We start from the raw sequence: 14,319 nt of genomic DNA, 5'->3' as shown, positions 1-14,319 counted from the left end.
GGTATGGTTTCTTCACCTAGAATCTGCATCACCCTGGCGTGGTGAATTTGGAATGCATGTTTGAGACTCCCGAAAGAGTGTTTGTTGTCATGGAAAAGCTCCATGGAGACATGCTAGAAGTGATCCTGTCAAGCGAGAAAGGACGTCTGCCAGAACGTATAACAAAGTTTCTTATTACGCAGGTATGTGACGCTTACAAGGACAAGCTGATTAAAAACACAATATTCAAAACAGAGATATAAATAGGACCTTTAATAATACTACAGGTGCATTTTCACTGTATTCTTTTTAATCAGTTGGCAAAATTAACATCCAGCCTGCAGCGAAAGTGAAGGAAATCTGCTTTAAAAATATCCCTAACATTGACTTTACATGAGAGGATGTGTAATATTAAAAAGCCTATATATGGGACATAATATGCAATCCATTTTGAGCAATAATCTCTTCAGTCAAAACTAGAGAGAAGCTCAGTCACTTCTGAATTCACATTATAGGGCTTGTCATTAGTCTTGATTACTTTTCTGAAATCAAGTTGGACCTTGGACACCACCTGTGCTCGCTGTAGGTCTAATCTTCAGAGTACTAAGAAATGTCAGTGATGTTCAAACTACTTTGTAATATTTTCTGCACATGTTCCTCAAGTTATTTCTGGATATCTCATTTGTGTTTCCTTCCAGCTAGTCATGACATATCCTTCCCATTGCTGTTTTTTCACCTGGGTCTAAGTAGTATCACAAATATGAAGTCCTATCTTTTCTTTCCATTAGTCAAAAATCTCACCTTTTATAGAAGCTTGTCAATCCTACTTGGCTGATTTGATTGCTTTGCCACGTAGCACAGTTGTAACAACTAAATTAACCCTTACACTGCTGCCATTTTCAAAAATATCTTGGCTCCTTGATTGAAAGTAATTTCCTACATTTTCAGCACATTGACTGTGAAGCAATGTTACTGTAATCAAGACATAGTAAGTGGGATAAATACAGTGGATATAGGAGCATGTTTGACACAGTTCAGATGGGAAGTCACTGGAAAAGTTAAGGGTTTAGATTTAGAGGGATAAGGCCAAACTGGATTATAAATTGTTTTTAAATTCAAAGTGTACATGAAGACAGAGCTTGAGAGTTGGGCCAACTTTATTCAAAATGATTTGTGTTTCTCAGAGTTCAGTTTTCAGGTCTGTTCTGTTTACTGTGTGTCAATGTTTTGGAATTGATGTGCAGAGAATAATGTTAAAGAAAAAAATGAAATGTTAAAAACTAAACTAGTTTTGGAGGAGATCACTTTTAAGTCAGTTGACTGAAAAGCAGATTTAAGCAAGAGTTTAGTGAAATCTCAAAATATGAAGACTAATTTTGTTGCATCACATTTCTATCAACCGTGCAGTTGAGTTGACTTTTAACAATTCTTACATATAGAAAGCTGAAATAGCTTGTCAATACCATAATCCCACAGCAACCAGGCCCCCGTACCTTGCTTAGAAATGTAAAAGTGAAACCATTGCACACTTTGGAGAATTGTGCTACACTTTATTTCTCACGACATCACTATATTCTACATTATGCATTTTTCCTTTTTTAATGTTTATAGAGCACTTCTGAGAACAAAGTCAAGCTCGATTTTGTTCATTCCCAAAATACACATTGAATAAATGGGAGGTATTATTTCTTGCATAACAATTTTAGTAATTTGACTTTTTTTTTGGAAAAACAGATACTTGTTGCTTTGCGACATCTTCATTTTAAGAATATAGTTCACTGTGATCTGAAGCCTGAGAATGTGCTGCTTGCATCAGCCGATCCCTTACCACAGGTTAGATTGAATATCTCATCTTCACGTCTGAGCACACATCCTGTGAATTCTCTATATCACTGTATTTCTGCACACTGTATTTCTTACCCAATCATTTTAATACTCATCAGACCTGGTGCTCTTCTAAATATAGGTCAAACTTTGTGACTTTGGATTTGCACGTATAATTGGAGAGAAATCTTTCAGACGTTCTGTGGTGGGAACACCAGCATACTTGGCTCCAGAAGTACTTCGAAACAAAGGTTATAATCGATCGTTAGATATGTGGTCTGTAGGAGTCATCGTCTATGTCAGTCTCAGTGGCACCTTTCCCTTTAATGAGGATGAAGACATTCATGATCAAATCCAGAATGCTGCTTTCATGTATCCGCCTAATCCCTGGAAGGAGATTTCCCTTGAAGGTAAATATACTACACAGATTTGCTGAGCAGAGGAATTGGAATTATAAGATAAAAAGTATTTCACTATTTCTCATTTAGCTTTGAATCTCAAAGGGAGATTCAGCCATGGACTCCCAACTGCCCTGTAAGGTTCTCCCAATAGTACTACAGATCCCAGCCATGTTTCTTCCTGAATTCCATCAGAGTCCCCTATTGTACCCTGAGGGCCAACCATTCCGTCTACAGTCCTCTGAGATATTATCTAATCATTTCCCTAAACATTGGTGCACGTTCCAATGTGGGCTCCTACTGCTGCAGCTTCTAAATAACAGTGAGTTCTGAGAATTGAAATCCCAAGCTCCTTAGAGAAACTTGGTGAGAACCAAAATATGGATCATGCTGAATTTCTCAACAATATTCTTTGCACAACATCCACTGAGCAGAGTGAAGACCACCGTACGCAATTTTCCCTTTCATTGGTCAACTATAGCAGAAAGTGACTGCACACAACTATATATTAGAATTAGATCGAACCAGGGGCGCAGTTGAAAACAGTGCTACAAATGCTTATTATAATGGGATTCCATTTTATTTATCATACACAAAATTAACTGCTAACATTACAGGTGCTATTAGCCTATAGTGATTACAAAACATATAATTCACTACATTTCCAAAAAACTAAATTAAAACAGAAATCTTGTGGACCTCAACAGTTTTTCATTTACGTCAGAGTTCCTGGTTAACTTTCTGATGAGCAAATTTTTCTTTCAGAAGACCTCAGTGTAAATTGAGAACAAACTACCGGCAATAAGTAACACTTGTAAATAGCCTTTATAATTCATATCAAATGTGTATTTTTTTGTGATTGTTCATTCAGCTGAATGATGATGATGGATAGCTTTTGAAATCTGTAGCCCCAGGTCAAGATACAGAGCCAACCCTTGACCCTTCAGAGAAGCTTTATTTGTTTGTGTGCATTTTCTATTTTCTATTTTCGGTGGCTGAGCTTAGAACCTCAATTATTTTTCTGTATTTAAAAGAAGTGCATGGTAATTGATTGCATTTTTGTTTTCCAGCTATTGATGTCATCAATAATCTGCTGCAAGTGAAAATGAGGAAACGTTTTAGTGTGGACAAGTCTCTCAGCCACCCCTGGTTGCAGGTCAGATTACTTATTTTTCGACAATTCTTTTCTGCATTATTTATCATTTCTTAAGCCAGGCTCAAGATGCTTTTGCAATATCATCTTGCATCCAGATCAGTCTCACCCATCTTACAAAGGTAGAAATCAAGAATGGAATAGTTAGTCAATGTTGGTTTCTAAATTAAATTGCTCTCAATTCGCTTTTGTTAATCCTATTCAAGCCAGTGCTGGGAATGAGACCTTGGAGACTAAGCAGCATTCTGTTTGGGTCTAGCTACTACTCATTTTATAACTTGAAATTGGCTCGGATGTTATTAACACTCCTTGTGATGGAATAAGACTGAGTGAGTGGATGTGCAGATGTGTATATTGAGGTTCAGTCCAATCTTGCATTCTGTCAGGATCACAACTATCCTGGTTGTCATCCTTGCTATATGAATATGTGTACTGGACTAGGTTTTAAAATAATTTCTGACAGTCAGTTTTAATTTGATTGTTCCAAGTTTATACTTGTTGTCAGTCATCTTTTGGTTCATTACTACCACTTGCTCACATAACTGGTTCCTATGTCTTTTACATGTGGAATGGAGTCACATTTACATTTTTTGTAATTAAACCTATTTTTCTCATCAACCTGTTCAGAGATTTTTTTTACACAGCTCTAGAACAGGTGAGGCTTGAAACCAGGCCTCTGGTCCAGGTGTAGGGATGATACCACTGCACCACAAGAGAGCTTGACTCTCATTAACCTTGGCTGGTAGTATACATTACAGCCAACTGTATTACATTCCACCTAATTCTATTTCCTATTGATTTCAATAGAAAGGACATTGGCTGAAATGCATAACAGGCTGTGGATTCACTACTGTTCATCAGATGTCACTGCTCAAGTTAACCCCTTCCCCGGCAACTTTTATTGGAGAAAACATTTCATTTTCAGACAAATTTTTTAATAGCTTTTTTTGAGAGTATTTTTAATGCTGATTATGGAAATAACTTTTGTTTTTATCTATTCCCAATATTTTACTTGAAATTTTATTTTGAAGATACCATTTTCGACAAAAACGAGATAACTCGTCTTCCCATTTTTAAATTTTTTTTAAATTTATTGCTTTTTTTTCCAATTTTATCATCAAAAGTAAAGGGGAATTACACATTTATTTTACTCTTTTTTAGCATGTCTTCTCAAAAATCTTTTTTTATACTTTTTTTCAATTTTCATAACCAAATGTAAATGTAAATAAAATACTGTACTTATTTTATCTTTTATTTTACCTCATCTTCTCATACATCTTACTTTCTCTGGCATTTTATGAATGATTATTTGGTATGGTATTTTTCAAAGCATGGTACTATACATAAAGGTACATTACAGGGTTTACACATTTATCGTGACTCCTTCCTGACTGGTTTCCCTCTATGGTCACGTTTCAGACAACAGACGGCACATTTTCTTGTTGGATTTGTCTTCTTTTCTGTTGCTGGGACTTCCATTGGAAAATGTCCTGGTGTAAAACGCGAACATCCTGGTGAAGTCAAAGGTCTCCCTACTACTTTAGTAGATTGTAAATCTGCCCCATATTTTGCGATGATATCTCGTATAATCTGCATATGAAATTTCAGGTGTGTGAGGGCTTTTTTTCCTGCCTCAGTGACTGCTACATTGTACAAGGTGTAAGAATTCCATACCGCAAGATCCATCAAATGGAAGAAGACTTTCTTGTAATATTTCTTATCCCGTTTCCTTGTGTTGGGATAACCTACTAGTTGTTGGTCCACCTTGTCAACTCCACCCATTGTAAAATTGTAATCATATACAACTGTTGGTTTCTTCACAGGCCCTTGTCTTGTCTCAACATCCTTCCTAGCGGGGTTGTGAATGGTTGAAAGCATTGCAACGTCCTTCTTGTCCTTCCAATGAAGAGTCATTAACCTTACCTCTCTGAAATGCTGCAAGTTCCCCTTTTTTCAATTTTGCCCTTTTCAGCTGTTCAGGCACTTCCTTTCTATTCAAACGGAGAGTCCCATAAATATCAGTGTAGTGACTAACCGGAGTATCAGCTAATTGCGGACTAGTGTAAAAGTTATCCACAGTAACACAATAACCTTTACCAAGTAAAGGCTTCATCGGAGACAACACAACGCGAGAACTCACGGGATATTCACTATATTCTGAATCAAACTGTGTTCCTTTGCCAACATAAATGATTACTCTATATACATATCCAGTCTTTGCTTCACACAAAAAAAAACTTCACTCCAAACCTCCTCCTTTTTAGAGGTACGTACTGCACCCATCCTAACCTTCCCTTGAACAGCATAAGGCTTTCGTCTATAGATAAAGCTTGGTGGGGTATAACACTTCATAAAGTTCTCACTAAACATCATAAACACATTATAAACTTTATACAATTTTGGGTTGGGATGTGTTTCTGCATCAAAAGTTTCATTATTCACAAAATGAAGATACTGTTTTATTTTATTATGGCATTTCAAACTGATCAGCTTCTGAAAAATTGGTCTTTCGAGTAGCTCATCTTTCGACCAGTTCATTTCTTGATCTGGCATTTTCACAATACCCCCAAGCATTTTCAAGGCGAAAAACGCACAAATTTCTGCCTTTGTTACAGGGCGCCACATACAATCTCTTTCTCCAGTTTGTTCAGCAAAGCGATTAGTTTCGTCCACAACTCCATCAATAATTCTATTGTCACATAAAAGACTAAAAAAATCCAAGGAGTCATATCAGCTGTGTCTTGATCAATTGATATTCCAGGATTTCCAGTGAATGGGAAGTGTGGTGGTGGAGAAAGCATGCATTCTTCCAACACCACATGTCGACACCAAATTCATCCATCCTCCTCCTCCTCCTCACTTGAGAGAGAATAGCCATTATCAGACGAGCTTGCACTCTCATCTGATGTATCCAAGCTTCTAATAGATGGTTCATACTCATTGTCATCTTCTGAGCTCGACATCTGGGCGTAATTTGTAAAAAAAAACAGAAAAAACGAATGACAGTGTGTGCTCAAAAGCAGTGCGTCTACGCTTCTTGCAATGCCTGAGGTGGAAGAGACACAGCTACCAGACATATGAGTCACCGAATATATTTGTATCTAGCTGAGAAGGACCCAGAAATGCTGAGAATTGATGTATAAACTCCTCTATGGCTGTTTTTGAAATTATATGTTTTGGACGAGTTTACTCGTCTCACTCTGGAAAAGACAAATTGGGTGAAGACTAGTTAACTTGTCTTTGCCGGGTAAGGGGTTAAATGTCATAGCTTTACTGCTCAATTTCAATGTATATGTTGGTGTAAGATAATACTGTGCATACAGAATGTTAATCATATCGGAGCCCCTCAAATCATTCAGTCAACAGATTATTAACCCTTCGATGAGATGTGGCTGAAGTGCTTTTTGTCTTTTACACAAGTGAGCATCAAAGCCCGTGGTTATGATTGGACTCCATTTAAACAACACAACTTACCTGTCTGTAGTAATGCAAAATAATTAACTCGCTGTGCTGCTCATATTGATAGTCATCATATAACTCAAGCAAAATACTCTTTAAGTACTTCAGAGCCTTCACAACTCAGTGGATGCAAGGTGTATCTTATTTACTGAGGTAGGCTAACAAATCATTTGTTGTTCATTGGAAGCAGTTTCCATTTCTTCTTCATTTGCATTTTAACTATCTTATATTTGGTGTTTTTCCTTTAAAATATTGTATGAATATACCTTAAAAAGCACTTTTCTCCAAATAATCCTCTATGCAATAAAGATCCAGTATTCCAAGGGTGAACAAGAAAGTTAACAAGAAAGGTATAATTTGTAATATTCTGCCGAAAGGGTTGCAACTCTGTATCAGCCATATGTTGACCATGCAGCTTGATTGTTCCTTTTCTTCATCTTTGTTTTGAAGGACTACCAAACATGGTTGGATCTACGAGAGCTTGAGTGCAAATTTGGAGAACGCTATATCACACATGAGAGTGATGATTCCCGTTGGCAACAGTTTGCTGGAGAGCATGGTTTGGAATATCCAATGCACCTAGTCAATCATAAAACTGATTGTACTGAGAACACTGAGGTAGAGGAGGCAGAAATGAAGGCTCTGAGTGAACGTGTCAGCATTCTTTGAAACAAAATCGGAATCAAGTATTATAGCAAGTGTATCAGCAAGTGAAAAGAACTTATGTCAGGTAACTGCAACTTCTACTCCAACCACAATGAGGAGGGAATGCTTGCTAATTTCTACTGGTGAATGTAAACTTGCAATGCAGCTGCTGTTCTAATAGCTTCATCCCCTGTTCAATAATGAAATTGTAATGTACTGAGACTTTCAACTTTGACAAGTTCACTTATTGCATTCAAGCAACATTGTGTGTATATTTTTGTGTGTGGGCGACTATGTTCTTGTACACCCTGTGCTAATAGCAAGCACTAAATCAAAAACCTTTAAGTGAATAGATTGTATTTTTCTCATTCCGTAAACAGTTTCCAGTGTGCCTTTCCATTTACTGATAATGCAGCCTGAATTGGGGATAAGAACTAACTTGTAAATTTTGCTTTATAAAATGTTTTTAACCTCTTTCAGTATTTAGCTACATAACAACTCTTGGAAGAGTGTAACATTATAGCTGTTCTGTGAACAATTTTCAGCTTGTTAAGAACAAAGGATTTTTAAAACATACGTGCAACCGTTGGGATAATTATGTTCAAAATGTATAGCTTATCAGCAACAAACTGTAACGAGGGAACAATACTCAAGATGTACAACAATTGAAGACTTCTTTAAATGTACAAAAGTGAGCTGCTCTTGTAAGCCTCAATGCCTTAGTAACAGTGTCTCTAAAGGATTGGTTAGGTCAAATTCTGCTACTTTCTTTATGTTGTGGCATTTTAACTAAAAATTGCTTAATACCACATGGTTTCTTATTTGGAAGATTTGAATTAATGGAAATGTTGTCAGCCTGTGTCTATCAAAGAAATTTTGTGTCCAAGTGGCTTTCAATATTTATTGCCACAAGTTCAAAATTAAAGACAGAATGAAACTTTTGAACTCTCTAGCATGTAAGCATATAGTCCTCATATATGTGCACATAAGCATATAAGCTCCTTGATACCTCTCCAATTACACGATTTTACTTTTCACATGACTAACCACTTGATCTGATCTGTCCATTTTAACATCTCTTCAGAAACCAAGCTAATAAAGCATTTCACCAAGGCTTTTGCTTCAAAATCCTGATCCACCAGATACTCAGCAGTAATTTCTGTAAAGATGTATACCTTGACCACACACAGATTAATGCTTCACTTGTCATATCTAAGAGCCAATTTTCCCATCCGTAATGCAATTACGTGAAAATCAAATATAAAAGATGTGCAGATGAAATTTCACAACCATGAAAGTTTGGGCTACGCTGAGGTCAGGTGTGAATGCAGTTGGTTCTGATATAATGTGATAGTTCCATCTCATGTGACCTTGTGCACTAAGAGAATTGCGCAATAACTGCACCATTTAAACTTCTGGGGCAGGAATCGCGATATAGCCAATACAGGTAAGGAAAGGTCACGTTCTACAAATAACGGTCTAAATTCTTCAATTGTGTTGAAGCCAATTTGCGTTCAAGTAACACATGTTATAGCAGAACTGACTGTATTTTTCAAAGCTGTAACCCAACTCCAACCCATTTATTTTTAGATTTTACAGAGGTGATATAAGAGGTGAGCAGTTAACTTTTTCGAGGGTTAAGTTGGGTGTGTAAATATAGCAATAAAGGTTTATAATTGAAGTATGAGTTTTCCAGCAATCGGAAAACTAGATAGCAGAAATAATGTCAACATTCGGAAGTGTCTTTACAGCATTAGTGAGACGTAATAAAGTCAAGGATTCTTTTGCTTTTATATATGATTTTTGCATAGCCTTTGCAACTTGTCCTGTCATCTTCATATAGTATGTTCACACATTTACAGGAATTATGATATAATGGTAATTTAGTTGAACTAGTAATGAAGACCAAAGCTAATTATCTGGGGATATCAGTTCAAATCTCACCACAACAGTATGGTGGAGATTTAGTGCATAAATCTGAATGGAAGGTAGTGAACTGGTTTAGGAAGCTCATTCAGTTGTGTCAAACTGCTACAAATTTTAAATGGAATAAACCCCAAATGGACCAGCCAGCAACAACCTAAGCAATGGAAATGACAACAGTAGAATTAGCCGTACTGACCATGCAAAATCCTGCTTGCGAATATTTTGGGGGCAGGGGGGTTTGTACCAAGGTTGAGAGTGCTGTCCTATAGTGTGGTTAAACAAGTGTGTTGTCGTCAGAATCACTGAATGGTACCTTACAGACAATATTGCAGATGCTACCAGCTAGATAGACCCAGCAAAGATGCTGACAAAGTGGTGTGCAGTAGGGAGGAAGGGTACAGAATGTACTCTAGGTAGGGGACTTCAATGCCCATCCTCATAAATCTCACAATTGTAAAGTATTTTACTACCTGGATAAAGACTTTTCAGTCCTTCCTGGCCCTCTACTCTATCTATTCTATCAAATATCAATCTATTCTAATCCCATTTTCCACTCCTTGGTCCAGAGCATTGTATGCTATGGTGTTTCAACTGCTCATCTAAATACTTTTTAATTGGTTTAACGTTCCTGCCTCTACCACCCTTTAAAGGTACTGAGTTCCAGATAGCCAGCAGCCTCTGGATAAAAAATTTTTCCTTACATTCTGATAGGCCAAAGTGCCTTTTTCTGTGCTGTACACTGCTAATCTGTCCACTCTAAACTTCCTGCTCTTTACCTGGGAACTGCGGTCCCTAGTTATTAACCGCTCTACTAAGGAGAAATACTTCTCCTTATCTACCTTAACTATACTCCTTATAACTTTCTATACTTTAATCATGTCCCTCCTTAGCCATTTCTGCTCCAAAGAAAACAGCCTCAGCTGATCAATCTCTCTTCATAGGCAAATTGTTCCAGTCCTGGCAACATCCTGGTTACTCCCCTCAGTACCCTAAGCACATCCATCCGATAGTATGGTGAGGAACTGTACAAATAACTCCAGTTCTGGTGTAATTAATCTTGTATACAGTTCCATCATAACCTTCGTCCCTGCCTTTGCTGATAAAGGCAAGTATTTCAAATGCTACCTTAACCATCTTATCTACCTGTCCAGCTGCTTTCAAAGATCAATGATCAAACACATCAAGATCTTTTTTGGATCCTTCCTAGGATTCTATCATTCAAGATATACTCCCTTCCCTTGTTACTCCTCCCAAAATGCATCACCTCATACTTTTCAGAGATAAATTCCATTTACCACTTTTCAACCCATCTGATTATCCTGTAATTCTGAGGCTTTCCTCGCTTTTACCACATCAATGATTTTCATGTCATCTGTAAACTTATTGTTCATATCCTTTACAGTCAAGTCTAGATTATTAATGTACACCACATACTGAAAGGGACCCAGAACCAATCTCTATGGTATGTCACTTGACAAAAGCTTTGAGTCACAGACATCCCTTGATGATCACCCGCTGCTTCCTCCCACTCAGCCAACTTTAGTGCTAATTTTCTCAATTTCCCCAGATCCCATAGCTCTTAGCTTCTTAACCAGTCTGCCAAGTGAGACCTTTTTAAAAGCTGTACTGATGTCCATATAGACCACATCAACTGCACTAGTGTCATCTACACATAGACACCTCCTCAAAAAAATCAATCAAATTTGTTAGACGTGATCTGTTAGACAAAGCTATGCTGAGTAGCCTTGATGAATTCTTGCCTCTCCAAGCGAAGATTAATTCTGACCTCTCAGAAGTCCGTCCAGTAATTTCCCTACTGATGTTAAACCCACTGGCTTGCAGTTTCCTTGTTTATTCCTATCACCCTTCTTGAATAATGGTACTATTTTGGTTGTCCTCCAGTTCTCTGGTACCACTCCTGTAGCTAAAGAGGATTTATAAATTAATGTCAAAGTCCCCACAATCTCTTCTCTTGCTTCTCATAGCAGTCTAGGATACAACTCATCTTGCCTATGGATTGATCCACTTTCAAGCCTGCACAAATCTTTAATACCCTCTCTCTCTCTCTCTCTCTCTCTCTCTCTCTCTCTCAATGCTCTCAAAGTCACTTTCATACCTCTAATTTCTGAGGGACAAAGCTTCTGGACTGGATCTAGATTTGTCAAGTGATGACCCACTTCAGCCCTCTCTGAGGACATTAGTTTCATAAGTGGCGGCCTGTAGTCTATTCAATTCACTCCATGTGATATCAAGGAAGCTAATAGTACTGAAGACTTGAGCTCAGAAATAGCTGTCTCAGTATTCAAACTGTTCCAGTGTAACTACAACACTGGTATCTACCTAACAATGTGGACATTTGTCAGCTATCTCCAGTCCAATGTTCTCTCTAAACTCTGTGGCTTACACAGACATTTTGAAGTTCTTTGCTGGGGAATTGGTGTTTACATGCTGATCATGGCAGTGACTTCTGATTCTGAAGGTCACTGCCACATAAGGGCCTTGGTGATCCAAACGGCCAGTAAGAAACCTAGAGGAAACATTGCGCCTGTCCTTGAAAAAAGCAACAAATTCCAACCCAGCCAATTACCACCCTCCTGTCAGTCTGCTATGAATCATTACCAGAGTAATGGAAGGCACTGGTAACAATTGGCCCTTCCTCAGCATTAACGTCCTCACTAATGCTCAGTTTGGGTTCTGTCAGGGTCCCTCAGCACCACACCTCAACACAGCCTTGGTCCAAACATAGACAAAAGAGCTGAATTCCAGAAGTGAGGCAAGAGTGACAGCCCTTGAAATCCTTCAGCATTTGACTGAATGTGAAATCAATGAACCCTTGCAAAACTGGAATCAATGGAATCACAATAAAACTCTCCCCTGGTTGGAGTTTACACATAGCACAGTGTTATGATGGTTATGTTGGTTGGAGGTCAGTCTTTTCAGACTGAGGACATTACTTTTGGAGGTGCTCAGAGTTGTATGCTAGACCCAACCAGTTGAACCCAGTTGCTTCATCAATTTCCTTTCTTTGATCATAAAGTTAGAAGTGGCAATTGCACAATGTTCAAGACCAGATATTGAGGCTTGCAGCAAGACCTGGACAACATCTAGGCTTGGGCTAATGAAGGTCACGTAACTTTGTAGCACATAAGTGCCAGGCAGTGACTATTTCCAATAAGGGAGAATTTATTAATCACTTCTTGACAATCAAATGAATTAACATTGCTGAATCCCCCACTCTTAATGTGCTTCAGCTACCACTAATCAGAAACTGAACTGGACCAGCCATACAAAGTACTGCAACTTCAAAAGCTGGTCAGAAGCTAGTAATTTTGTGGCATGTAACTCATTTCCATCTTCCTAAATCATGTCCGCCATCTATGAGGTTCTAGTCAAAAGGGTGATGGAATACTCTCTGCTTGCTTAGAGAGTGCAGCTCCACCAACACTCAAGAAGCTTAACATCACCCAGAAAAAAGCAGTGTGCATGATGAGCACTTCAACCACCAGCTTAAACCACTAGGAAATGGTTCTTTTTTATGATTGATTCATGGGATGTGGGAATTACTGGCCAAGGCTGCATTTAGTGCCCATCCCTGTGGACAGTGGCTATTAAATGGCCTTTCCCGTCTCTCCCCCGCCCCCATAACACCAATATTTTCATATACCTCTGTCTGTATCTCCGCGTCGCGGGGCTTTAGAAGGGGATGAGAATTTGGAGTTATATGTCACCTGTTCTTAATTGTTTAGCTGTAACTCGAACCTATTTATTTGGAACATTCTTGTTAAATACAAGGGTACTCAAAGTCATCAAAAATGTGAAAAGTTTAGACCATAAGACATAGAATTGGAATCAGGCCATTGGCCCTCAAGTCTGCTCTGCAGTTCAATCATGGCTGATATGAATCACAAACCCATTCTCCTACCCTCTGTTCATGACTCTTGATCCTCATACTAATCAGGAACTAATATGTTTGAAATCCATTCAATAAGTTGGTCTCCACAGCCTTCTCTGTCAACAAGCTCCACTGATTCACCAATCTCTGACTGAAGAACTTCCTCCTCAACTCAGCTCTAAAGGGCTGTCCCCTCACTCTGGGGATGTGCTGTCAGGTTCTAGTCTCTTCTACCAGTGGAAACATCTTTACCATATCCACTCTATCCAGGCTTCTCAGTAACAGAGTCAAAGAGTCATACAGCGTAGAAACCAACTAGGCTAAAGTGAGGACTGCAGATGCTGGAAACCAGAGTTTAGATCTGAGTGATGCTGGAAAACCTCCACTCTGGAAGCTTCCTGCCTCTATTCCTGATGAAGGGCTTTTGCCTGAAACGTCGATTTTCCTACTCCTCAGATGCTGCTTGACCTGCTGTGCTTTTCCAGCACCACTCTGAACTAAACTCAGCATGGAAACCAACCCTATGGTCCAATTAGTCCACGCTGACCATTTCCCAAACTAAACTTGTCCCACTTGCCTGTGTTTAGCCCATATCTCTGTAAACCGTTCCTATTCATGTGCTCAACTCCATGTCCTTTTAAATGTTGTAACTGTATCTGCATCCACCACTTCCTCTGTCAGTTCATTCCACACACAAACCGCTCTCTATAAAAAAAGTTATCCCACATGTCCATTTTAAAATTTTATCATCTCACCTTAAAAATATACCCCTTAGCTTTAAACAACTCACCTAAGGGGACTATTCACCTTATCTATGCCCCTCATGGTTTTATACACCTATACATTTCTCCCAAGCAGTGACTTAGTTTGTATGAATTGTTGAGCTTATGCTAACTGATTGTATCTTATACTGCTTGCCATACTTTAGGATGAACTAAGATCACACTGTTTCGAAGTCTCCATTTTGCTCTATGGCGAATCAATAATTGGTGTATTTTGTAGGATTCCAACCATAATTGGGTATCTACACTTCAGTCTCCTTT

The 14,319-nt window shown here is 38.4% G+C and overlaps 1 protein-coding gene across 1 annotated transcript in view; it reads left to right on the top strand.

The window, feature by feature from the left end:
- Window positions 1-7,956, top strand: part of prkd1 (protein kinase D1) — a 181,437-nt gene extending 173,481 nt beyond the window's left edge. Inside the window, exons 13-17 of the mRNA XM_060828378.1 lie at window positions 21-182; window positions 1,714-1,812; window positions 1,946-2,213; window positions 3,272-3,357; window positions 7,264-7,956. Coding sequence (XP_060684361.1) covers window positions 21-182; window positions 1,714-1,812; window positions 1,946-2,213; window positions 3,272-3,357; window positions 7,264-7,482 — 834 coding nt within the window. The 3' untranslated portion in view covers window positions 7,483-7,956. The remainder of the gene's footprint in view (window positions 1-20; window positions 183-1,713; window positions 1,813-1,945; window positions 2,214-3,271; window positions 3,358-7,263) is intronic.
- The last annotated feature ends 6,363 nt before the right edge of the window (window positions 7,957-14,319 follow it).

Source organism: Hemiscyllium ocellatum, chromosome 8 (assembly GCF_020745735.1).
Source record: "Hemiscyllium ocellatum isolate sHemOce1 chromosome 8, sHemOce1.pat.X.cur, whole genome shotgun sequence".
Taxonomy (NCBI): domain Eukaryota; kingdom Metazoa; phylum Chordata; class Chondrichthyes; order Orectolobiformes; family Hemiscylliidae; genus Hemiscyllium; species Hemiscyllium ocellatum.
This window is presented reverse-complemented; position numbering and strand designations above follow the sequence as displayed.